Source organism: Oryctolagus cuniculus, chromosome 10, assembly GCF_051225735.1.
Source record: "Oryctolagus cuniculus isolate XC-2025 breed Fujian yellow rabbit chromosome 10, ASM5122573v1, whole genome shotgun sequence".
Taxonomy (NCBI): domain Eukaryota; kingdom Metazoa; phylum Chordata; class Mammalia; order Lagomorpha; family Leporidae; genus Oryctolagus; species Oryctolagus cuniculus.
Window position 1 is genome coordinate 112,504,962 of NC_142876.1, and position 24,856 is coordinate 112,529,817.

The following is a 24,856-nucleotide window of genomic DNA, read 5'->3' on the forward strand; positions in this document are numbered from 1 at the left end:
TGCTTTCCCAGGCCATTGCAGAGAGCTGTATTGGAAGTGGAGCAGCCGGGACTAGAACCGGCACCCATACGGCCCACTGCAGGTGCAGCTTTACCCACTAAGCCACAGTGCCGGCCCTAGGTCATGGAACCTTAAGCTCTTACCTGAAGGGTGAGGACATCAAGTGAAGCAGGGAGAGCACTCCCGAGAGCAGAGGGAGGAGGAGGAGGCCTGACAGAGTCATTGAGCACTGTCAGTCCCGCCCACGGCCCCCAGGCCTCGGAACTGCGTCCACATCTGTCGTCACAGTGTGATCATCTGCCTGATGACCACAGAGGCTCAGCGTGTCTCGCGCCCCCGCCTTTGGCCAGCAGTTTTCTCCTCTGAGCGTCTCACACGGCGGACAGTCTCCCTTTGATTTTAGGGTAAAGCCGAAAGCCTTTGCTGCTTTTTTTTTTTTTTTTTTTTTTTTTTGACAGGCAGAGTGGACAGAGACAGAGAGAAAGGTCTTCCTTAACCATTGGTTCACCCTCCAATGGCCACTGCAGCCGGCGCACCACGCTGATCCGAAGGCAGGAGCCAGGTGCTTATTCTGGTCTCCCATGGGGTGCAGGGCCCAAGCACTTGGGCCGTCCTCCACTGCACTTCCCGGGCCACAGCAGAGAGCTGGCCTGGAAGAGGGGCAACCGGGACAGAATCCGGTGCCCCGACCGGGACTAGAACCCCGTGTGCCAGTGCCACAAGGCGGAGGATTAGCCTATTGAACCACGGCGCCGGCCCGCAATGCTGTCTTGCTCAGGACTCCCCTGCCTCTGCAGCCCCATGCCATCCGTATGCTCTCCGCTCACGAGCTGGAGTCCCTTCAGCTCCTTAAGCTCCAGGGTGTTCCAGGGCCTTTGCACACACTATTATCTGCTGCCTAGGATACTTGCTGCCTCCCTGTCACCTGTGTAACTCCCCCGGAGCTCGAACAAAAAGACAGTTCCTAGGGAAGCCTTCCTAATTCCCATCCCATCCTGATTAATCCAGTACTATCAGAGGACTTGTACTTTTTATCTCACAGGGTTTTGTCAGTTTGTGATTACGAATCTGGGTTTGGTTGTTTGTCCTCCATAAGAACCTCCTCTCTGTGTTCACTGCAGAATTCTCAGTATGACACAGAATACAAACATTTTCAAGAGGCAGGCATTGTGGTACAGCAGGTTAAGCAGTCGACTGGGACAGCTGCATCCCCTATCACAGTGCCTGGGATCCAGTCCCACCCTCACTTCAAATCCAGCTTCCTGTCAGTGTGCTTGGGGGGCAACAGATGATGGCCCAAGTACCAACCGCCTCCTGGCTGCTGACCTCAGCCTGACTCAACCCCAGCTATGTAGGCATTTGGAGAGTAAATCAGTAGGTGGAAGATCTTTCTCTCTCACTGCCTATCAATAGACTTAAAATAGATATTCAAGGGGCTGGCATGGTAGAGTAGAGCTATGTTGTGATGTGGACATCGCATATAGGCACTGGTTCGAGTGGCTGTTCCACTTCTGATCCCGCTGCCTGCTGGTGCACCTGGGAAAGCTGAGGATGGCTGGAGTCCTTGGGCTCCTGCACCCACTTGGGAGGCTCCTGGCTTTGGTCTGGCCCAGCCCTGGCTGTTGCGGCCATTTGGGGAGTGAACCAGTGGATAGATCATTCTAACTCTGCCTTCCAAATAAATAAAAATAAACCTTTTATAGGTATCCTGTGCCCATAGGCTTGGACATTGGCCTGGGCCAGAGGTGCTGTAGGCCATTTCCTCATGGGAATTTCAGAGCTGCGGGGTTGGTACCTTCACCACATTGTTACACCACGTTGTCCTGTGCTGTGCCTTTCCCTGTTTCTCCCCTATTGCTGATAACCTAGTATCAAGTGGCCTGTGGGCAGAGGCGACCCAGGAGGGTAAAGGACATTCTGCATTTCCTGGGCCTGGGTCTCCGCCAACCTGGGGGTGGGTCAGGGGTGTGCACGACCCGAGGACAGCTTCCATGTCTAGAGACCTGTTGTGCTGTGTCTTTTGATTTCCCATGGATGCAATGTGTGTATTTACCACTGTGAGGTGCGCATGTGTGCTGCAGGGGGTGGGGGAGAAGGGCCAGGGCTTGTAACCCAGTAGGATAACGTGAATAAATGACCCTATCTTTTTTTTTTTTTTTTTTTTTTTAAATAAAGATACTCAAAACACACAAGAAGAGAGGTTTCGCTGCTCCACTCCTGGTGTGTGGTCTTACGGAGGCCACTCGACCTCTCCTATTGTGCTAGTTAGTACTTGCTAATACTCCTGTTAGGACACCTCCATGTTCTAAGATGTCAAATGTAAATACCTACCCTGCAAATCTGATCCAAGGAGCAAGTCCATTATTTACTGGATAAAAAGCACTTGATAAAAGTATTCTGTCCAAAGGTGAGAATTAAGTTAGGAGAGATTTTCAACAGAACAAAAACAAATACAGTCCCTGCTTTATTTTCATTTGGTCACACACGCCTTTTTTTAAAAAAAAAAAAAACACACACACACATATGCTCACAAAATACCCAAAACATCAAGAAGTAGAAGGGCATGAAACAGGGTGCTTACAGGCTTAAAAAATACCCTAGGCTTCAGAATCAAACAATACCAGTCAACTACTGAAAATTTCTTTGTTCAAAACACAAAGATGTTTTGTTATCGTGGGACTTAAAATTTTTTTTTTTTTAACTTTAAAAAAAGAGTCAGGCTTCTTCTACTGCCTGGCTTCTCTTCCTTTGAAAGCCATTTGCAAATCAGAGATGCAGCCTTCTCTGGTCTCTATGTTCAAACCACCCTCCGCCCACTGCCTGCCCTCTTACAGTGCAGGCTCCCAGGGCCCACCCTGAAGGCAAGGGCAGGGGCTACAGAGCATCCAAGATGTGGTCGATCTTGGTGACCAGCTCCTGGCGCTTTCCAGAGATGAGCTTCTCATTCTCGATGTACGTGTCCTTCTTGAGCTTGCCGGCCACCAACCGCTCGGCCTCCACCGCCGACTTCAACACCAGCTCCTTGACCTGCACGTCCAGCTTCTGCATTTCACTCACCTAGCGAGGCAAGAGCAGAGAAGCCCTTGACAGTGCCCGTCCGACCCAGCCCCACCAGCTCCCAAGCCAACAGACCCTGGAGTGCCGCAAATAAAACAGTGCTCCAGGCAGAGGAGCTGGCCGTGGCGTAAGAGAGGCCCTGTTTCTGATGCCAGCTTCACCAATAGTTCCTTCGAGCCCCTGCACCATCCTGGGGTCTCATCTAGAGAACAGGACCGTCCAAATCAATGCTGCAGAAGGGCCATGTAAGGTCTCATACCCTCCTGAACCCGATACTGAACAGAGGCCCACGAAAAGCACAGCTCCAAAAAGTGGCCGGTGATATGAAGAAACTAACATAAGGGACGTAGAGGGGACGCCAGGAGGAACAGGTGACTGGGGACTCTGAGAGGCACTTCTGCAAGGAGGTTACTGTCCTCACAGCTAATGGTAACTTGCTTACACGGCCTGGATCAGGCACGGCTCTGAGCGCTTCACGTGCGCTAGACTCATTTCATACTGAGATGCTAACCGCATTCTCATTTCACACAGCAAACTGTTGAAGAAAATTCACTTGCCCAGGTTTACAGAATCTGGATTACAGCCTGGGTTCGTGTTACCATACCATGAGCAGCCTGAGGTCTAGTCCAGCCTGGCCTGCAGCAAAGGAAGCAGTACTCAGCACTGGCCACGTGGACAGATAGTGCTGTATAGCCCTGTCCAAACCCAACTCTCAGTCACAATCAAGGCCCCAAAACGTCTTGTTTCACCTCAGGAGCTGGTGATAAGCACAGGCGGGCTGCAGTCTCCCCTCACAAGCACGCAGGCAGAAGCAGAGCTGCCTGGTATCAACCTGGACTGATGGGTACAACCCCCTAAAATGGGGACGGGGGCCCAGAGCCGAGTGCCTCCACGATGCCAGACACTTACTCTGTCGCACAGATCAGAGCCCTCTGTCTTCAGCCTGGACTGCAGCAGAGCAATCTCACTGGTCAAGGCCTTGTGTTCAGTCTCCAGGCTCTTCTTGCCGCTGTTCAGAGTGGAGACATCCCGAGATTGCTTGTACCTATTAATGGTCTCGTCAAAGTGACGGTAGAGGCCTATTCTCTTGTTGACCAGGGTCAAGACCTGCTCTGTGATGCAAGCCACTTTCATTCTGGCTTCCGCAGCCGGATCCTGGAGAGAGATACACCACGTGTGAAAACATCCAAGCTTGAGCCCCCTCTGATTCTGTCTCCCAAATAACACCCACCACCAGCAGCCAAACAAGAAAAGGCACCATCTTGGAAAGTCAGAAAATCAAACCCCCGGGGTGGGTGATGTAGCGTAGCAGGTAAAATCACCGCCTGTGATGCAAGCATCCCATATGGGCGCAGGTTCAAGTCCTGGCTCCCCCACTTCCAATCCAGCTCCCTGCTAATGGCCTGGGAAAAGCAGTGGAAGATGGCCCAAGTACTTAGGCCCCTGCCATCCATGTGGGAGACCTGGCACAGCCCTAGCCATTGCAGCCACCTAGGGAGTGAACCTGCAGGTTGAAGGTGTCTCAGTGTTTCTCTCTTTCAAATAATCTTAAAAAAAAAAAAAAAAATTTTTTTCAAATCCCCGCTGACATTTCATCTGGGCCAAGTCCAGCAATGGGCCAGACCAGGGACACAGGATGAGAGAGACATTTCTTCACAGCCTGGCAAGGCAGAAAGGTAATGCAAACAAGGACAGTAATGCCAGATGGGCCATAAATCAGACAGGGGAGGTGCTGAGGAGAACGCTCAGCTCAGACCGGGGAGGGCTTCAGTGAAGTTTATTAGAGCTTACTCCTTCAAGGACGTTCCAGGCCACAGAAGAAAAAGCCAAGCTCCCCAGCCTGCCAATCATGGCCCTCCCTGCTTTCCAGTCTTCTCTCACATGTGCCTACTTCAGAAGCCCTGTCAGTTCAAAGGCTCAATCTGCTCTGCACATAGTTGATCTGGTGCACAATTAACTTTTAGCTCAATAAATTATTAAAGTTTTAAAGTAGGTTTTACACATGTGGGAAACTGGTAAATAAACCAAGCCTCCATAAAAAACCAACAAGGAAGAATTGATATGGTGACTCCCATAGCATGTTTACATAGAAAAAAGGACACAAAATACATATCATTATTACCTTTTGTGTAAAAGGAGGAAATAAGGATCCAGATATCTGCTTACTTTGGCAAAAATAAATCAGGAAGGCTATCCACAGACTGACGAAATTGGCCACCAAAAGGAGCGCGTGTAACTATGCTACTTTAGAAGAAAGAAGGTTGCTGATGGGGCCAGGAGACAGCCGCCACTCGAATCGTCTCCCCACAAGGAGTGTCCGCAGGGAGGGAGAGGAGCTGTGGTTCAGCCAGATGACAAGCAGCAGAATAACCACCTCCCATCTTTATGTTTCTCCTACCCCAGCTGAGCACACAAGTTACCATGTTTCCAGAACCAAAACAAGACAGGAAGCACTGGTGATCACAGACACAAGTGCCAGTACCTTTCCAGTGGGATTAGCAGAGGCCACAGCAGGGGAGGATCTTCCAGCGATAGTCCTGCTCTGGGCTTGCTGTGAGGACTGGTGCCCAAGCTAGTGAAGCACACTACCAAGGTACAACAGGCTGACTGATAAGGGTAGGAAGCAAGCCTCGAGGGTACCTTGGTGATGGAAAAGTCCAGACGGACATAGATGATGACGGTGAAGAACAGGATGTAGAAGGCAGCTACCACCAGCAGGGGCTCCTGCAGCATGAGCACCTTGTTGAACGTGTAGTGGACCTGTGAGCAGAACCAGAAGGCAGGCTGCACGGAGCGGCAGGGACATAGGAACCTGGCACCCAGGCCTACTCGGGCTGCCCACTCTACCACCTGCTACCATGGCCCACCCCCAGAGGTAGCCATAGGCTTAAACCCTGCACTCAAGGAGGGGAAGAAGGGAGAGTCCATAGCCCCAGCACCCACTGTCTCAGCAGGGAGGCCCAGAGGCAGTGCAGCCACTCACCACAATGTCCTGAATGTGCTGTTCTACCAGATTTTTCTTGTAAGCAACAATCACAGGGCGGCCAAATGTGTCCAGGTAAGTGTAGTGCAGCTCGTCTGGGGCACGGCTGATTTCATAAGGACTATCAACTTGGATATTCCTAGAGGCAGATGGGAACAAGAGTGGGCCTCAGACAACTCCACCGACAAGCCAGGAGCGGCATGGAGAATTCCAAGGCTAACAGGCCCTTTACAAGATCACCAAGTTCACACACTCCCACACTGCTTCCCTTCCAGCAGTAGGGACCATCTGCCCTGAGACAGCTGATCCACTGCACAAAGACCTGTGTGGGAGATCTGCTTATGCCGAGTCAACAGCTGGCCCTGCATCCTCCACTCACAGGTGCATGTAAGTATGAGACACTCCTGGACATTCTACCCAGTGAGTCTCTTGGGGACTTGAAGAGGCCATCAGCAGTTATCTCAGAGTCTCTTTCTCCTGCCATGAACAAGGGCTGGTAGACTGTTTTTTCTGTCCAGACGTCTGTCCCTTCTGGTCAACAGCACACCCTAATTTGGCATAGAAAAGCTATCCTTCCCACACAGAACGTTATCCCCAGGAAGAACAATCAAAGTGCCTCTTGTTTTGGTGATGAGAGCAGACAAATGACCAAGGGAGGTCAAGCAGATGCTTCCTGTGTAACAGAAATCTCCAGCAAAGTGACACAGACTACCAACAGGTGTGTTCACTCATGTCAAGGACAAGTTCCCATGAGTGTCCATCTCCTCCCATCAGCTGGACTCCTAGAGATGCGCTGGCTCCATCCTTTCCAAAGCCTGGTTCTTGAACTTCTGCTTAGCCCTCATTTCCCATATACATTCTCTTAAAGTGACCAAAGGCAAATTCTACTGTTTGTAACCCGAAACCCTGCTACACCATCTGAGGCACCCCCTTTCTGACCCAGGAGAAACAGAGCCACAGTCCATTCTTCTTACCCAGTGTCAACACAGCACACTGTCTACTGGGCTGTCGGCACTGTGTATCCTTTCCTGTTGTGTTAGTACCCAGGCCATCCCCTCTAGCTTGCTCAGGACTTTGGATATGGCACCTGTCACGTGAAGGTACTGTTTGGGGAAGGCCTCATAAGTGAACCACATGCCTTTATTCAAGTCTAACTTTTCTGTTTCACCTTCAGTCACAAGGTTCCCTACAGGTTTCTCAGTCAGTGCTATTTACTCAGTACCTACTCTGTGCCCCTGGAATGCAGGCTCCCCTTGAGAGGTACCAAGTGGGCACCAAGGGAGAAATGGGACACAGAGGAAAGGAACAGTTACACTCACTTGGCTCCTTCAGGCAGAATGATCTTCACAGTCAGAGAATCTATCACCTGCTCATCAAACACATGGTCCACAAATCTCATCTTCAGTGCATACTGATCACCTGAGGATCAAGCAGACACACACAGCAAGGTGAGAACAGAGGAAACAGGGAACAGCAAGGATGGGACTATGAAAGTGCTCACCTTACACAGAAGGGCGTGAAGCAATCTATAGTTAATGGCTGGGGCAGGCATTGTGGCGCAGCAGATTATGCCGCTGTTGGGATGCCCATGTCACATACCACAGTACCTGGTTCAAGTTCCAGCTACTCTGCCACCCATCCTGCTTCCCAGCAGGCAGCACATGATGGCTCAGTCACTGAGTCCGTGTCACCCACCTGGGAGACCCAGGTGGACCTCTGGGTTCTTGGTTCAGTCTGGTCCATCCTTGACTGTTGCAGACATTTGAAGAGTGAACTAGCTGATGGAAGTATCTCCATCTTCCTCCCCCTGCAATCACTGTCTTTAATAAACAAAATTTTATTATAAAGATCTTCCACCTGCTAGTTTACTCCTCAAATGGCCTAATGGCTGGAACTGGGCCAATCCGAAGCCAGGGGCTAAGAGTTTCTTCTGGGTCTCCCACGTGGGTGCAGAGGCCCAAGGACTTGGGCCATCTTCTACTGCTTTCCCAGGCCGTAGCAGAGAGCTGGATCGGAAGTGAAGCAGCTGGGACCTGAACCAGCTGCCTGGGAGGCAGCAGATGACAGTCCAACATTGGGACCCACCACTCATGTGGAATATTCAGAGGGTGTTGCTGACTTCATCCTGGCCTAGCCCTAGCTGTTGCAGGCTTCTAGAAAGTAAATCAGCAGATGGATGGAAGATCTGTTTCTCTGTCTCTCACTCTGCCTTTCATTTAAAAAAGGGCCTGCTACCCCAGCCTTCCTAAGAATGACAAGTGGACATTTTCTCCATCGATGAGGACTAGCAGCTGTTTTATTTGGGGGGGTGCAGGGGGGCAGGATTTAAGAGTTTAAAGTCTCTTCCTTACTACTGATGACTGACCCAAATTATAGAGGTATTCATAGCTTGGGAGGTTGTAGCCAACGATGTAATGTGTCTTCCACCCTCCAAAGAGAGGGAAGCGAGGCCGGATTTCCATCTCTACGGAGTCATCCAAAATGAGGAGGTGGCTGGTGGACACGTTGCCGATCTCATCCCGGTAGTAAACATCCTGGGCAGCCGCAGGGAGGATGGTCTGCAAGACAGGGGTGAGCCCTCTACAGCGCCAGAGCCATCAGAGGAAACCACCCCGAGGCGGAGAGCGCTCTGCACCGGGCTTCCTGAGTGCCCAGACTATTAATAATCAAGACCAGTCTGCTTTCCCTGAAAGGGTTCCGAGTTTCTAGAAGTCACATCTACTCACTCGAGGTTGCTAAGTAGCCAACTCATTCTCAACAATAAATAATGAAGAGAACTGCAAATCCTTTAGTGAATACAGAACACTTCATACACAGAGAAAATAATCTTGCAAGTTATGCTGCAGAATTGCATGAATTAGGTGACAGGGTCAGAGATGCATTCCTTACTGCATCTTCCAACTCTGCACATTGTGTTTGATAATGGCAGAAGGGATGTGATTCCTCTGTTCACACAGTGAGCCCTTCTATAACAAACCAGTACATGACAATGTTTGTAAGATTCCGTATTTAAGACGAGCTGTACATCTGCACAGGCAATATGATTACACTTTTTTAAAAGAGCACTGTCAGAGAAAAAAATTATAAAAATGTCAGCAGTTCTTGTATTTGAGTGATGATATTAGGAGTACATTTTTCATTTTTTCTATTCAAAGTTTCTCTTAAAAATGTTTCCCTTATATAAATGGGGAAATTTTATTTTATTTTTTTAAGATTTTGTTGCTTTCATAATACTGCAACTCAATTACTTAAACATCAGCCAATCCCAAAAAAGTATATGTAGCCAGGTACAAAGAGCAGAGAAAGGGCAGACTGACTAAGTCAGTGTTCCCACCGTCCACGTTGCTGAGCGCAGCCTACCTTGAAGGAGCGGATGGAGGAGATCCCACTGTCGGGCTGTCTCTGGTAGTCGTAGCGCGAGAAGGGCCCCTTCAGCACAGCCCCTGTGTGCTTCAGGTCCACGTTTTCCTCCACAGCGATATTCCCCCAGTGAGAGACCTCGATGACGCGGGTCATGCTGGTGATGGTCAGGAAAGGGCTGTTGTTCTCATAGTGTACTTTAAAAGCATCCTGGAGAGGCAGGAAACAGGTATTCTAGTTTTGCCCAACAGAAGAACCAACACTAGCGTAAATCAAATAACCTGTACATCAGCAACAGAATGGTTAAATTACGATGTTGTATAATGTATGCAACATCTTAAAATATTGTTTATTGGACATTTTACAGCATTATAGAAACAAATATTCATTATATTTATATATGTGTGTGTATATATATATATATATATATAAAAGATTCATTTATTTATTTGAAAGGCAGAGCACAGAGAGTGAGTGGAGAGAGGGTGAGAGGGAAAGATATTTTCCATTCACTGGTTCACTCCCCAAATGCTCCCAACAGCCAGGGCCAAAGTCTAAAGCCAAGAGCTCCATCCTGACCCCCCAGCTGGGTGGCAGGGGCCCGAGCACGGCAGCCATCCTCAGCAGTCTTCCCAGGCACATTAGCAGGAAGCTGGATCAGAAACAAAGTAGCCAGGACTCCAGGGGCACTTCCACAGGAGATGCAGGCTTCCTAAGCAGCCGTTTAACCGCAGCACAGTGCCGCCCCTCTGCAGTAAGATCTGGCTAAGCCTTCTGAAAGTACATACAAGAGATTTTAAAATGTTCACATGCATTGGTTTGAAACGTTTTACTTCAGAAAAATCTACCCTGAGAATATATAAAAAGGTAGGTTCTCAAAAAGAAAGAAAAAAATCCTGTGATAAGAAATAAACTACACTACAATGCTTAGTACAGAAAAAAACCTAACTGTCCAACTATAGAAACTTGGCAAATACACTAAAGGACATCACATCAAGGGGATGGCCACTAAAAATGGTTTACAAAGGTAATGCAGTAACATAGTAGAATGTTGAGAGAACTTTCTAAGTGACAAATGATTTATACAGACTCGTCAACCTTCTCTACCTGTGGTTGAACCAAGCACACATCACGTATAATATGTAGTTAGGCCTTTGACAGCTACAGCTGTACTGAATGTATCTTTTTTTCCCTTGTCATTATTGCCTAAACAATACAGTGCAACTATTTACACAGCATTTACATTACATTAGGCATTAGTAACCTGGGAATAAGTATACAGAAGGATGTACACAGGTTACAAATACTGTATCATTTGAACATCCCCAGATTTTGGTATTCTATGAGGGTCCTGGAACCAATCCCTCTTGAATACAGAAGGACACTATTCACATAACATCATCTCCACATTCAAAAGCCCTGTCTCCTTCATCAGAGTGCCTGGATTTGAGTCCCAACTCTGGCTCCTGACTCCATCTTCCTGCTAATGCACACCAAGGAAGCAGTGGTGATGGCCCAAGTAACTGAGTTTCTGCCACCCACATGAGAGACGTGGATTAATTCCTGGCTCCCAGCTTCAGCCCAGGCCAGCCTAGGCCATCTTCAGCATTTAGGGAGCTCTCTCTCTCTCTGTCCCTCTTTTTTTGTGTGTGTCTGTCTCTCAAATAAGTAAACAAATTTTTAGAATAACCTGAGAGGCCTTTCTTTAAAAAAAAAAAAAAAAGTTGAGAACTGATGCCAAATTTTCCAAATAGTCTCTCATGAACATTTTAATCTAAATTCTATTAATTTTGAAAGGTCCAAAACAAAAATATGCAAATTTTTAAAAGCCTATGGAAAAGATATCCAAATCACTGTCCAGCAGGCACTTATCCAGTTAGTTTCAAGTAAGGAAAAGTAAGTAGAGGAAAAAAATAAGTTAGAGAAAGCACAGCCCAGAGCAGTAGTCTGTCAGCAGCACAACAGGTATGCAGACCCAAAGACTCGGCAGCACAGGGCAACTTCAACAACAGGCAGAGCCCCTCTCACTCCCCAAACACCCACGAAACAATATCCACAGGGTATGACGTTTTGATAAATGAGAGAATATGAATATATTTACTACAAATCTGAATGTATTTGTAGACAGAAACACTAAAAAAATAAGTATCAAAAACAGTTACCAGGGAAAAGAAATGGGCAGAACATGTGGAAGCAAGAATTCTTGAAATACTCGTTTTGTTATATAATTCCACTAATGGACTCACATTCATGTATTCATATTCAAAAAGTTGTTGAAAAAATTCTTAAGGGGCAGCCAGTTGGCACAGTGATTAAGTCCCTGCTTGAGATCCCTGCCTCCCAAGTTGGAGTACTTGGTGCGAGTCCCAGTCACTCTATTTCTGACTGCAGCTCCCTGCTAATGCACACCCTGGGAGGCAGCAGGTGACAGCTCAGGTATTTGGGTCCTTGTCACCCACAGGGAGGCCCAGGCTGAATTCCTAGGTTCCCAGATTCACAGGCCCTAATCGTTACAGGTACTTGAGGGATGAACCAGAAGATGGAAGATCTGTCTGTCTCTGTCTCTCTGCCTTTCAAATAGATAAATTCAACTCTACAGATGATTTTTTTTTTTTTTTTTGACAGGCAGAGTGGACAATGAGAGAGAGAGACAGAGAGAGAGGTCTTCCTTTTGCCGTTGGTTCACCCTCCAATGGCCGCCATGGCTGGCGCGCTGCAGCCGGCGCACCGCGCTGATCCGATGACAGGAGCCAGGTAATTATCCTGGTCTCCCATGGGATGCAGGGCCCAAGCACGTGGGCCGTCCTCCACTGCACTCCCTGGCCACAGCAGAGAGCTGGCCTGGAAGAGGGGCAACCGGGACAGAATCCGGCACCCCGACCGGGACTAGAACCCAGTGTGCCGGCGCCACTAGGTGGAGGATTAGCCTATTGAGCCGCGTCGCGGCGCCAGCCCAGATGATCTTAAAACCACTTCTGACCTCCATCCACTCTGCAAGGCCTTCTCTAAGCAGCCTGGGATGGCTGCATCTCCCACTGAGCCTACCTGACTATAGGCAGGGACATCTCTGAACGGCCCATAATCCAGGAGGTCCTCGGAGCGCGTAGGGTTTCCCAGCTTGGTGTAGCTTTCCACATTTCGGGAGGCAAGCTTCACACGCATGGTTTGTGTCTTCGTTGGGTAGGGAGAGTAGAAATAATGGTTTCCCTCAAACACCACAAACTGTTTCTCTGATTGGGTGATCTGAGTTGGATATGGCTGAAGCACATGGGTGTAGACAGTTTCCACAATAACTGAAAGCTTGGTCCCAGGATCAAGGGCAACTGGGAGCTTGACCGTGAAGAATCTCCCACTGAAGGAATAATGAGGCAAGAGAATTAGAGAGGTTAGGGAAACTGAAAATAGAGCCAACGGTTCAAAGTCCAACAAGTTTAAGAGATTGTGCAACAAGTTTAAGAGATGGCATTTCATCTACTTTTTTTTAAGTAAATTTTTTTTTTAAGATTTATTTTATTTATTTGAAAGACAGTTACAGAGAGAGATAGAAACAGAGAGAGAGAGGTCTTCCATCTGCTGGTTCACTCCCCAGATGGCCACAACAGCTGGAGCTGCACTGATCTGAAGCCAGGAGCTTCTTCCGGGTCTCCCATGTGGGTACAGGGGCCCAAGGACTTAGGCCATCTTCTGCTGCTATCCCAGGCCACAGCAGAAAGGCAGATCGGAAGAGGAGCAGCCGGGACCAGAACCGGTGCCCATATGGGATGCCAGCGCTTCAGGCCAGGGCTTTAACTTGCTGCGCCACACCACTGGCCCCGTCCATTAAGTCTTTTAAGACATGTCTAGATGTTCATCTCAAGTTGTTTATAATACCAAATGAGTGCAGAACTCTTGACATCCAATGAGAGCAGAGCAGTTAATACATTCTAGCAGAACCACACAATGTAAAATTGGTGGTCATTAAAAACTGAGTTTGGAGGGGGGGGGCTGGTATTGTGGCATAGCAGGCTAACCCTCTGCCTATAAAACCAGCATCATCATATATAGGTGTCAGTTCAAGACTCAGCTGCTCCACTTCCAACCCAGTTCCCTCCTAATGCACCTGGGAAAACAGCAGAAAATGGCCCAAGTGCTTGGGCCCTGCACCAATGCGGGAGACCTGGAAAGCTCCTGGTTTAGGCCTGGCCCAGCCTTGGCCATTGTGGCCATTTAGGGAGTGAACCAGCAGATGGGAAGATCTCTCTTCCTCCCTCTCCCCTTCTCCTCTCTAACTCTACCTTTCAAGTAAATAGAAAAATAAATACATCTTTTAAAAAATAAATAGACTTGGAGGGCAAATATTTAGTGCAGTGGTTAAGATATCATTTGGGATGCCTGCCTCACATATTGGACTCCCTAGGTTTGAGTCTACTGCTAATGTACACCCTGGAAGGCAGCAGATAATGGTTCAAGTGCTTTAGTCCCTGCCACCCAAGGGAAACCCAAGTAGAGTTCTAGGTTCCTGGCTTCAGCTTGGCTCAACCCTCGTTATTGTTGGCATTTGGGGGAGAGAACCAGCAGCTCTCTATCTGTGTGTGTGTATGTGTGCACGCGCACCCGTGTTCACACACCTTTCAAATTCATTAATTAAAAAAAAAAAAAACTTGTATCTAAACATAGCTATAAACACAGAAAGATGTCCACATACAATGTAAAAGCTAATCAGTTTGTACAAGTAACAAAGTATGATTTAATTTTCAGACATATAAACATGTGTATGTAGAAAAAAGTATTTCAGTAAAATGTTCAAAAAATTAATTTTTAAGGGAATTCCTTATTTTTAAATTTTTATTTATTCATTTGAGAGGCAGAGAAATAGGAGACAGAAAAAGATCTTTCATCAACTGGTTCACTCTCCAAATGCCTGCAAGCCTGTCACCAGCTATCACTCTGCAAGACACTCTGCAGCAGCCTGGGATAGCGGCATCTCCCCGAGTGTTCCCGGGCCAGGAATGCAATCCAGGTGTCCACACTGTGACAGGGACTCAATCACTTGAGCTATCACCGCTGCCTCCCAGTGTCTGAATTCGCAGGAAGATAAGGGCCAGAGGCAGATAACTGAGTCCAGGCACTCCCACATGGAACACAGGCATCTCCATGAGCACCTTAACTGCTAGGCCACATGTTCACCTCTCAACAAAAAATGTTAATGGTAACTGTTCGCAGAGTGAACAAACAGCTTCATCTGGTTGGCCTTTTTCCAATTTAAAATGAGTTTGAAGAGCCAGTGTTAATGGGTTAATTCGCCAGCCATGATGCCGGCAACCCATATGGGCACCAGTTTGAGTCCTGGCTGCTCCATTTCCAATCCAGCTCCCTGCTAATGGCCTGGGAAAAGCAGCAGAAGACGGTCCAAGTGCTTGGGCCCATATCATCCCTAGGATAGAAGACCCAGCTGAGGGGCCGGCGCCGTGACGCAGTAGGTATTCCTCTGCCTGTGGCACCGGCATCCCATATGGGCACTTTTTTGAGTCCCAGCTGCTCCTCTTTCAATCCAGCTCTCTCCTATGGACTGGGAAAGCAGTAGAAGATGGCCCAAGTGCTTGGGCCCCTGCACCCGCATGGGGGACCAGGAAGAAGTACCTGGTTCCTGGCTTCAGATTGGCGCAGCTCCAGCCGTTGTGGCCATTTGGGGAGTAAACCAATGGAAGGAAGACCTTTCTCTCTGTCTCTCCCTCTCACTGTCTAACTCTACTTCTCAAATAAATCAACAAAATCTTAAAAAAATAAAATAGATAAAATCCAGCTGAAGCTCCTGGCTCCGGCTTGGCTCAGCTCTGGCTGTTGGAGCCATGTGGGGAACAGATCTTCAGCTGGAAGATCTCTCTATTTCTCTCTGTCACTCTGTCTTTCAAATAACTAAATAAATCTTTTAAAAGGGGGAAAAAAACGAAGGCATTTTAATGTGCTCCGTGGTATATCCTCAAAGGGCAGAATGTGGATTACTTCTGCTATAACCTATAGAACTCACATTGTTATACTTCATGTCACTCTAAAGCACTCTACTGCAAATATAAGAAGTCCTCCAATTCTTGACTTCAAGTCCTAAATCTGCTTTTTATCCTGCTCTGTCCTGAGCTCTAAACTCAACTTTTCAAATGCTTGTGAGCCAGCTCCACTGACCACCTCACAGATAATTCAACAAATCCAGCATCATGGGTGACCCCAACTCCCCACTGCTAATACTGCTTCCATCTAACCAACTCTAAAAGTAGAAACCGCAAGCAATTTCTGATGCTTCTCTGACTCCAACAGCCAGTAGCTGATGGTCATTCTTGCCTTACAGAGCCTCTCAGGTTCACTCCCTCCTCCTGCTTCCTCCTGGTTCACAACAGTACTTCTTGCCCACATTAATGCATCTCTTCCCAATTAACCTGCTGATCTGTCTCCCGCCAGCCATCAAGACAATCTGATGGCATTTCTCCCACCCTAATTTTACAAGTTGTTAAATGCTGAATTTTGCTTTGATGATCCAGACACTTCCAAAGCTTTTAGCGCTCCAGGGTCATCATTAAGAATGTATGTTCTTGGCCGGCGCCGTGGCTCAATAGGCTAATCCTCCACCTTGCGGCGCCGGCACACCGGGTTCTAGTCCCGGTTGGGGCGCCGGATTCTGTCCCGGTTGCCCCTCTTCCAGGCCAGCTCTCTGCTATGGCCAGGGAGTGCAGTGGAGGATGGCCCAGGTGCTTGGGCCCTGCACCCCATGGGAGACCAGGAAAAGCACCTGGCTCCTGGCTCCTGCCAGGATCAGCGCGGTGCGCCGGCTGCAGCGGCGGCCATTGGAGGGTGAACCAGCGGCAAAAGGAAGACCTTTCTCTCTCTGTCTCTCTCTCTCACTGTCCACTCTGCCTGTAAAAAAAAAAAAAAAAAAAAAAAAAAAAAAAAAAAAAAAAAAAGAACGTATGTTCTTGGCCGGCGCCGTGGCTCACTAGGCTAATCCTCCGCCTTACGGTGCCGGCACACCAGGTTCTAGTCCCGGTCGGGGTGCCGGATTCTGTCCCAGTTTCCCCTCTTCCGGGCCAGCTCTCTGCTGTGGCCAGGGAGTGCAGTGGAGGATGGCCCAAGTCCTTGGGCCCTGCACCCCATGGGAGACCAGGATAAGTACGTGGCTCCTGCCATCATATCAGCACAGTGCGCTGGCTGCAGTGCGCCGGCCACAGCGGCCATTGGAGGGTGAACTAACGGCAAAGGAAGACCTTTCTCTGTCTCTCTCTCACTGTCCACTCTGCCTGTCAAAAAAGAAAAAAAAAAAAAAAAAAAGAACGTATGTTCTTAGCAAACCGTAGAAACACCAAACAAGGGTTTCCAATGGATAATGGATAAATGGCTAGACAGACAACACAACGCTGACTATACCAGCATCTAGGAAGCAGACAAACTTTTTTCCTATAGCTCTTCTGCTAGATTTAATGAGAGCATTTTTGTGAAGGACTTCATTTGTCAGGTAAACCAAAACAAGTATTCATTTACTGAAACAGATTTACTGAGAACTCAGAATGTGTCAGTTTCTGTGAAAGGAAGAGGTATTAAATCTGCAGACTGTGTGCACTCATAACCAGAAATAAATAATATGTTGTAAAAAAATTTTTAATGCTCCCAACTGCCTGCACGATAAAATTCACACCTCTAAGAATGGTGCACGAAGCATTCCTTAAACTGACCACAGTCCTCTGACACTGCACCTTCCTGTGGGCTCCAGCCACTCTGAAGGCACGATTAACTAAACACTCGATGAGATGGCAAACCTCTCTATCTTTACAGATGTCTCTGCCTGGAATGCTCCTTCCATTCCACTGGTTAGCCCTCTTTGTGATTAGGCCAAAGTTTGCTGAGGACTTCCTGTGCACCAGGTTCCATTCTCAGAATATTAGGTGTATTAATTCAACTAATCTTAACCATCATCATGAAGTAGACATTGTTTTACTGAGAAGGAAACTGAGGCCACACAGGAAACAGCAGAAAGAGGATTTGAAATCAGGAACTAGAGCAACAAAGGCCACCCTCAACAACTATGCTCTGTGCCTCACCAGGACACGTGCTGCAGGCCATCAGCCAGAGCCATAAACACACAGGCTCCTCAGACAGCCTCCGAGAGGGCCAGGAGTCCCTTGGACGTTTACAAAGGAGAGGAATTTTAACAGCAACTTATTTAAGGCCAATCTTCGGATCCAATATTCTCGGGGTTGGTGATATGCCTATTTCATGTACTCTAAGGTTGCGGCAGAAAAATCTGGCTGCAGTCCAGACCCAGGCTTCACAGAATTCAGTCACCCCCAGGAAAGACACATCACTGTCAGTGCTCAAGGCTGGGGGACAGTGGCGGGTGGGGTGCACTGAGAGGACTGCCTGCCCCTTGGAAACAGAATAGGAGTCAACCGCAGTTCAGAGGCAGTCTGCTCACACAGAGAGGAGTTCTCACATAAGGCTCTGAGGACCCAGCAGATCCCCTCTGCTGGGGAGGGATCCTTATCCCACACAGATTACAGAGACTTGCCCTGGGATGCAAAGTAACTACTTTCTAGTAAAACAAGCTGCCACTGCTTAAGGGACTCCATTTGCAGCATGAGTAATCAGGAAAGACAGGATCCGCTACAGCCGCTACTTCAAAGTCTATGCGCCAGGCCTCTAATACTGCGAAGCAACTCTCCAGACTCAGCACGCCAACGCTGACGGGGTCACGTTTAACAAGACAAGATACAGATGCTCTGGGGCAGCTTACCTTCTACCCTTAATTTTGGTTTCTCGCACTTCCAGATTGTTCTCTTCCTCATCTTCTCCCTTCACCTGCATCAAGAAAAGCAGGTTGTTATTTATCTTTTGGTTTCTAAACTGTGAGCAACCAACTTTTTCAGAACATCCACATTAAAGTATTCAAACAACCAGACTGTCTGAAGATTGAATTTGATTTCAGCAACAGTTTTTTTGCATCTGAAACACAAAAACACTATCAAAGATTTACTTTTGCATAAAGTGGCATACTAAGCTCTGTAAACATATAGCATTTTCCCTCAATGATCAGATACACACATACACATACAAAGATTACATTTCAGCCGGCGCCGTGGCTCAATAGGCTAATCCTCCACCTTGCGGCGCCGGCACACCGGGTTCTAGTCCCGGTTGGGGCGCCGGATTCTGTCCCGGTTGCCCCTCTTCCAGGCCAGCTCTCTGCTATGGCCAGGGAGTGCAGTGGAGGATGGCCCAGGTGCTTGGGCCCTGCACCCCATGGGAGACCAGGAAAAAGCACCTGGATCCTGGCTCCTGCCAGGATCAGCGCGGTGCGCCGGCTGCAGCGGCGGCCATTGGAGGGTGAACCAGCGGCAAAGGAAGACCTTTCTCTCTCTGTCTCTCTCTCTCACTGTCCACTCTGCCTGTCAAAAAAAAAAAAAAAAAAAAAAAAAAAAATTTAAAAAAAAAAAAAAAGATTACATTTCCAAATACTTCTTAAAGTCCTCAAAGATTCTTTCTGGGTGTTTTCTTCTTCATATACATTCAAATATGAATATGTATAGAAAAAATAGTATTAGCCGGCGCCGTGGCTCAATAGGCTAATCCTCCACCTTGCGGCGCCGGCACACCGGGTTCTAGTCCCGGTCAGGGAGCCGGATTCTGTCCCGGTTGCCCCTCTTCCAGGCCAGCTCTCTGCTGTGGCCAGGGAGTGCAGTGGAGGATGGCCCAGGTGCTTGGGCCCTGCACCCCATGGGAGACCAGGAAAAGCACCTGGCTCCTAGCTCCTGCCATCGGATCAGCGCGGTGCGCCGGCTGCAGCGGCGGCCATTGGAGGGTGAACCAACGGCAAAGGAAGACCTTTCTCTCTCTGTCTTTCTCTCTCACTGTCCACTCTGCCTGTCAAAAATTAAAAAAGAAAAAAAAAAAAGAAAAAATAGTATTTACTTATATAACAGAAAAGTCTCATGCATGACCAAAACTGTTTTTACTTCCACTAAAGAAGTAACAAGTGGGGCCTGTATTGTGGTGCAGTGGGTTAAGCTGCATCCATCCTATACTGGAGTACCAGCAGGTTGGCTGATCCACTTCCTACCCAGCTCCCTGTTAATGCACCTGGGAAGGCAGCAGGTGGCAGTCCAAGGACTTTGGCTCCTGCCTCTCAAGAAGGAGACCAGGATGGAATTCCTGGCTCCTGATTTCACCCTGGCTGAGTCCTGTATGCTGTGGTCATTTAGGGAGTGAACCAGCAGCTACAAGATTTGTTTTTCCCTCCCTCTAACTCCACTTTTCAAATACACAAACAAATTTTAAAAAAAGGAAAAAAAAACTTGCAGTCGCATTACCTGATTGGTTCAAAAATCATCTGTTAATTCTGTAGTGTGAGAGAGACCAGTTAAGTGAATACATGTGCTACTTTATAACCCAGTGGCCATGGGAAACAACTGGATGATACACGTAACACAGAGTGTATATTTTCTACCAACTGCTTTGGAAATTGGTGAGGTTGCTAAAAACATTTTCAGTAAATTATCTTCAGTTTTTATAGAACGTACTCTCCCTGTTTTTTTTTTTTTTTTGACAGGCAGAGTGGACAGTGAGAGAGAGAGACAGAGAGAAAGGTCTTCCTTTGCCGTTGGTTCACCCTCCAATGGCCGCCGCGGCCGGCACCGCGCTGATCCGATGGCAGGAGCCAGGTGCTTCTCCTGGTCTCCCATGGGGTGCAGGGCCCAAGCACTTGGGCCATCCTCCACTGCACTCCCGGGCCACAGCAGAGAGCTGGCCTGGAAGAGGGGCAACCGGGACAGAATCCGGTGCCCCAACCGGGACTAGAACCCGGTGTGCCGGCGCCGCTAGGCGGAGGATTAGCCCAGTGAGCCGCGGCGCCGGCCTATAGAACGTACTCTCCCTGAACCCCTCCCCAATTTCTCTCTATTGAGGAACATATGGGTGGCCGGTGCCCAAATATGTGGGCCATCTTCCACTGCTTTCCCACATGCATTAGCAGGGAGCTACATTCAAAGCGGAGCAGCCAAGACTCAAACTGGTGCTCATCTGGGATGCTGGCCAAGCAGGCAACAGTTTAACCGGCTGTGCCGAACACTAGCCCCAGCTGCAGGTCTTAGAACTCAACACAGCCCTACCTCACAGCCACCAGGGCCAGAAAGGACAATGTGCCACAACAGAACATACACAAAAGTATGGGACAACCTGCAGCAGAGCCCTGACTTACTATTCACTTTAGGACTTCGTGCAGAGGATCCAATTACCTAACCTGCAGGCGACAGACTCCTCACCTGCCGCCGGAGAACTTGTACTCCTCCTCAGAAGGCTGCTATGAGGGTTACGTGAGAACACCTACCACAATACCTGATATAGAGTAGATATCCAGTAAGAAAGGATTATCTTGTCAGAGAGAGAGAACAAACTAAGAGATCCAAGAAAACCTGGAGGTGAGTATGCTTATCAGCTGAACTGTGCTAACAGGACTGCATGCCCATGTTCAAACTCAACAAAAAATACACACTAATTTCGTGTGATTATTTTTGGCAGAATAAAGAGCTGCTGCTGTGGTCTAAGTCACAACTTGCTGTTATAAAAGGACGAGATTTAACATTCAAAAATTTCAAAGGTGGCAACGCACATTTACAGCAAGTTTGGATCCATCTTTCCACAAACCTTTGCGTAAAATCTTGTGTTTCATCATGGACAAGGCATGAACGGCAACAGAAGTCATTTCAGAAACATCACCTCTATAAACCCAGTTTTATAACTACACATTAAGTCGGAGAGTAAGACGTGCTTAGAAGAAATGTGACAATGTAATGACTATTCTCTCAATAAATAATTGGGTAATCACTTAATGAACACTATTTAATGAAAACAGTAATAAAAACCAAGCCTCTGCATTTGCATATTCCCTCTATTCCCAAAGCCGGTATTTTCTTTCCTTGAGAGCGGTAAATGTATCCATGGAAATACCCGGAAGCACACAGTCCGTACTTAGAACCATTTAACAAGAGAACAGGTAGGGGAAGAGAGAGACCTTTCCAGCCCACTGCTTTTCCCAGGCCATTAGCAGAAAGCGGGACCATCGGTCCAGCAACCAGGACATAACAGATGCAGGCGTCCCGGCCCCAAGGCCAGCCTCTTAAAACTTTAAGAAGAGTTCTAATATTTAAACAGTGTGCATTAGCAACTTCATTAGTGTGTCAGAGGGGCAGGCAGGGGGCGAAGCTGCATTGTGGGACATCCCCACCCCGTATCTGACACGGCCCTCCCGCCCACCTCCCTGCCAGTCCACTCCGGGAAGCGGTAGGTACTAAGTACCAGTACTTAGGCCCTGCCGCCAATGCAGCAGACAGTGCCAGAGCTCGGGGCTCCTGGCTCCAACCCTGACTGTTGGGAGCATTCGGGGAGAGAACCAGGGGATGGAAGATGGCTCTTGCTGTCCGCCTTTCAAGTACGAAAAAAAAAAAAAAACAACTTTTCTAAGTTATATTAACAGGAGTTTCAAGTGAGTACAAACTTGAATACTTGAAACCTGTCACGTCTGATTGTTCTGGATGAAGTCCAGAAATTAGAACCTACAGTGGCCCGGATACTGGATTAAGGCAATGAAATCCATCTTGATTCATTTATTCTTCGTCCACGCGGGCGATCGAGCCAGTCTGGTGCACGCAGGCACCCTGCCGGGCGCCGCCGAGCCGAGGTGCGGCCAAGGCCGCAGGACGCCAGAGTGGGGCCAGGGCTGCCCAGGCGCGGAGCAGGCAGAGGAGGGTCGCCCGCTGGACCCGAGGAGCGGCCCACGTGAGCGGCGGCTTGTGCTGACGTGTCCGAGTCCGCAGGCGGGCGCGCACGGGCCGCGTTGCAGCTGCAGATCCCGGCCGCCCCCGGCCTCCTCGCGGGTGCCGGGCCTGGCCGCAGACCCCCGGGTCCCGCGCGTCGCTCCGGGCTCCGCACTTTCGGGGGCCGAGAGGGGCGCGATCGCGGTGGGGCGACCTGCGCCCCGCGCAGCAGGAAGTGCCCACGCGGGGCGGCGGCGCGGTCCTGCCCGCACTCACCTGCACGCCGAGGTGCGCCAACCGGGCCTCGAGCTCGGGCTCCAGGGCCAGGAGGAAGGAGGTGGCTCGGGACGAGGAGCCGCCGCCCGGGTGCGCCAGGACGATCTCCGCGGTCACCTTGGCCAGGTGGCTGCTCAGGTCCACCGTGCGCTTCACGTCTTCGTTGACTAATGGCGGTGGCTCCGAAGAGGCGCTGCCGGGCGCCGGGGCCCAGGCCCCGAGCACCAGGAACAGAAACAAGCAGGCGACGGGCGCCTCCATGACCCGGACCGAGTGAGCGCCTGGCCGGGCCGAGAGCCGCCGCCGCCGCCCCGCCTCTCGCCACCGCGCAGCCTCTCATTGGGCGCCGGCTGGCGCCACAAGATGGTGGCGTCCGGCGGGAAAGGACCCCGTCTCCAGGGCAACGGGGCGGCCCTCCGGTCGCCTGACGGCGAGCGCCGCTCGGAGCTTTTGTTCGGCGACCGGCGTGGTGGTTGCCGCCCTGCCCTTCCACCCTTGCCTGGCTCGCTCACCTCTCCTGCCGTTCTCCCACTGCAATGACTGCCTCTCCTGCCCCTTCAGACCCAGAACGTATCCGACAGTAACTGCGAAAATTAGCAGGCGAAAGTTTAAGCAAAAACAGGATATCCGTCATCTCAGAGTTCTCCTAAAATATTTAGTAATTACAAAGGAGAAAATAGTTAATTTATAATGGCGAGTTGTGGCAGGCACCACCTTAACCAAATGATCAAGGTAGATCTCCCCAGGTGCAGGATATAGTAACATCCGGTACCACTGAAAAGGGCACCTCTGTCTTTTTTTTAATTTATTTATTTGAAAGAATTACAGAGAGAGAATATTTTTCATCCCCTGGATCACTCCCCAAATGGCCACAACAGCTGGGGCTGGGCCAGGCCAGGCCAAAGCCAGGAGCCAGGAGCTTCTTTCCAGTCCCCCATGTGGGTGCAGGGGCCAAACCAGTTGGGCCATCTTCCATTGCTTTCCCCAGACCATTAGCAGAGGGCTAGGTTGGAAACAGAGCAGCTGGACTTGAACAAGCGCCCAGATGGATGCCGCATCACAGGCTTTACCTGCTGTGAAACAACTCCAGCCCTAGTACCTCATTTCTGTGCTATTCCTGTTAGGTAGGAAGTCAGATATGAGCTTATGTGTGTGTGACAAAGGCCTAAAGAGAAAACATCTATGTCCAGCATATGCATCTCAAAGTCATCCCGATAATAACGTTTCAGGGGAAGCCCAGGGTTTGCATCCTGCCCTGCCCCCTTCTACCCGGTAACCTGCCAGGTGGGGGTTCCCGCCCCTTCCGTCTGATAATCTTCCAGATGCAGCCCAGTATCTGCACTTCAAACTCGCCCAGCCCCTTCTGCTCAATAACCAGGCAATGCCTGTCAGGCTTCGCCCTGTCTGATAACTTCAGGGGGAAAACTCAGGAGTTTTTCTATTTACATCCAAAAAGTCCTTTGTTCCAACAGGAGCAGAGGTGAGGAAGCAAGACCCATCTCCTTAAAAACCCCCCAGCCTCAACCAGACTGCATGCTCAGCCCTCTGCCTCTCTGCTGAGCTGCCCACCAGGCCTGCCCAGGTGTAATCTCTCCACTCAGCCATGTAACCCCGCTCTCCCCCAGTCCGAGCGACTGGGCGCTCTCTCTCAGGTTCTGTCTGGAGAGGTGCCCATCCATTCTTACGGATGTCCCTTCCCTAATAAACTTTGCTACTTTACTTACCACTACTCTCTTCTCACACCTGAATTCTTTCTTGCGCAAAGACAAGAACCCTGCCATTCTCTGTGGCCATTGCCACAGAATTGCTGAAAATATATAACTTCAATATAAACATCAGAAAAACAAAATTGAGTGGAATTCTACAAAATAATTGACAAGAATTAATCTCTTACTTTGTGTTACTTTGGAGGTTATCTGTGCACCTGCCTTTCTTTATAGGGAAGGGAAACACCAAAGTTTGATTCATTCCTTCCCTATGATGACTGCTATAGTGTGCAAGTGTTGCAGGGACTCAGTAAAAAGGTATAGAAATATTTTTTACACTTAGTAAAGTAAGTGTGAAAAATGGCACGCTACACATTAGCAGTAGGTCAGTGAAACATTACGATTTCCCTACTTTGCAAAGACAGAGCTACCCAGATGTCACAGGAAACAAATTCACCTGCAGAGCCCACCAGGTGCTCATAGAAGGGTATTCAGATCAGTTCTTCATTTCACGCTCCAATTGCTGCTGTTTATTAGTCAAAGCCCTTTTGGTGGCAAGCAACAGAAATCCAAAACTCACACTAGTGCAGTAGTGTGCGGTACAGCAGTTAAACTTACTGCAAAACTCAAAAACAACGTGTACTAGACAAGAACGATGCTTATGGGTTTCTCATGTGAAAATCCTGGGGAACCCAGAAATGCAG

At 49.0% G+C, this 24,856-nt stretch overlaps 1 protein-coding gene across 2 annotated transcripts; it reads right to left on the minus strand.

The window, feature by feature from the left end:
- Positions 1-2,451: 2,451 nt before the first annotated feature.
- Positions 2,452-22,759, minus strand: RPN1 (ribophorin I). 2 transcript variants are annotated; one of them, XR_011379637.2, is made up of 10 exons: positions 22,447-22,759; positions 18,156-18,220; positions 12,446-12,752; positions 9,401-9,610; positions 8,406-8,598; positions 7,360-7,459; positions 6,041-6,179; positions 5,540-5,817; positions 3,967-4,212; positions 2,452-3,057 (listed from the first exon to the last, which is right to left on the minus strand). XR_011379637.2 is itself a non-coding variant. In XM_002713159.6 (10 exons), exons 1-10 carry the CDS (start codon positions 22,705-22,707, stop codon positions 2,875-2,877), a joined length of 1,824 nt encoding a protein of 607 aa, XP_002713205.1. In that variant the 5' UTR covers positions 22,708-22,759; the 3' UTR covers positions 2,452-2,874. The 2 variants fall into 2 exon arrangements, 1 of the variants encoding a protein (XP_002713205.1); XM_002713159.6 differs by having other exon boundaries at positions 5,698-5,817.
- Positions 22,760-24,856: the final 2,097 nt, after the last annotated feature.

What these genes read in the sequence shown, in the direction of transcription:
- RPN1 (XM_002713159.6), bottom strand. Translation starts at nt 22,707, where the DNA reads ATGGAGGCGCCCGTCGCCTGCTTGTTTCTGTTCCTGGTGCTCGGGGCC. An exon ending in TGGCGCACCTCGGCGTGCAG is followed by an intron (nt 18,221 to 22,446) that starts GTGAGTGCGGGC and finishes TTCTTGATGCAG; the next exon opens with GTGAAGGGAGAAGATGAGGA. An exon ending in TGAATACCTCTATAATTTGG is followed by an intron (nt 7,460 to 8,405) that starts GTCAGTCATCAG and finishes CTTGATCCTCAG; the next exon opens with GTGATCAGTATGCACTGAAG.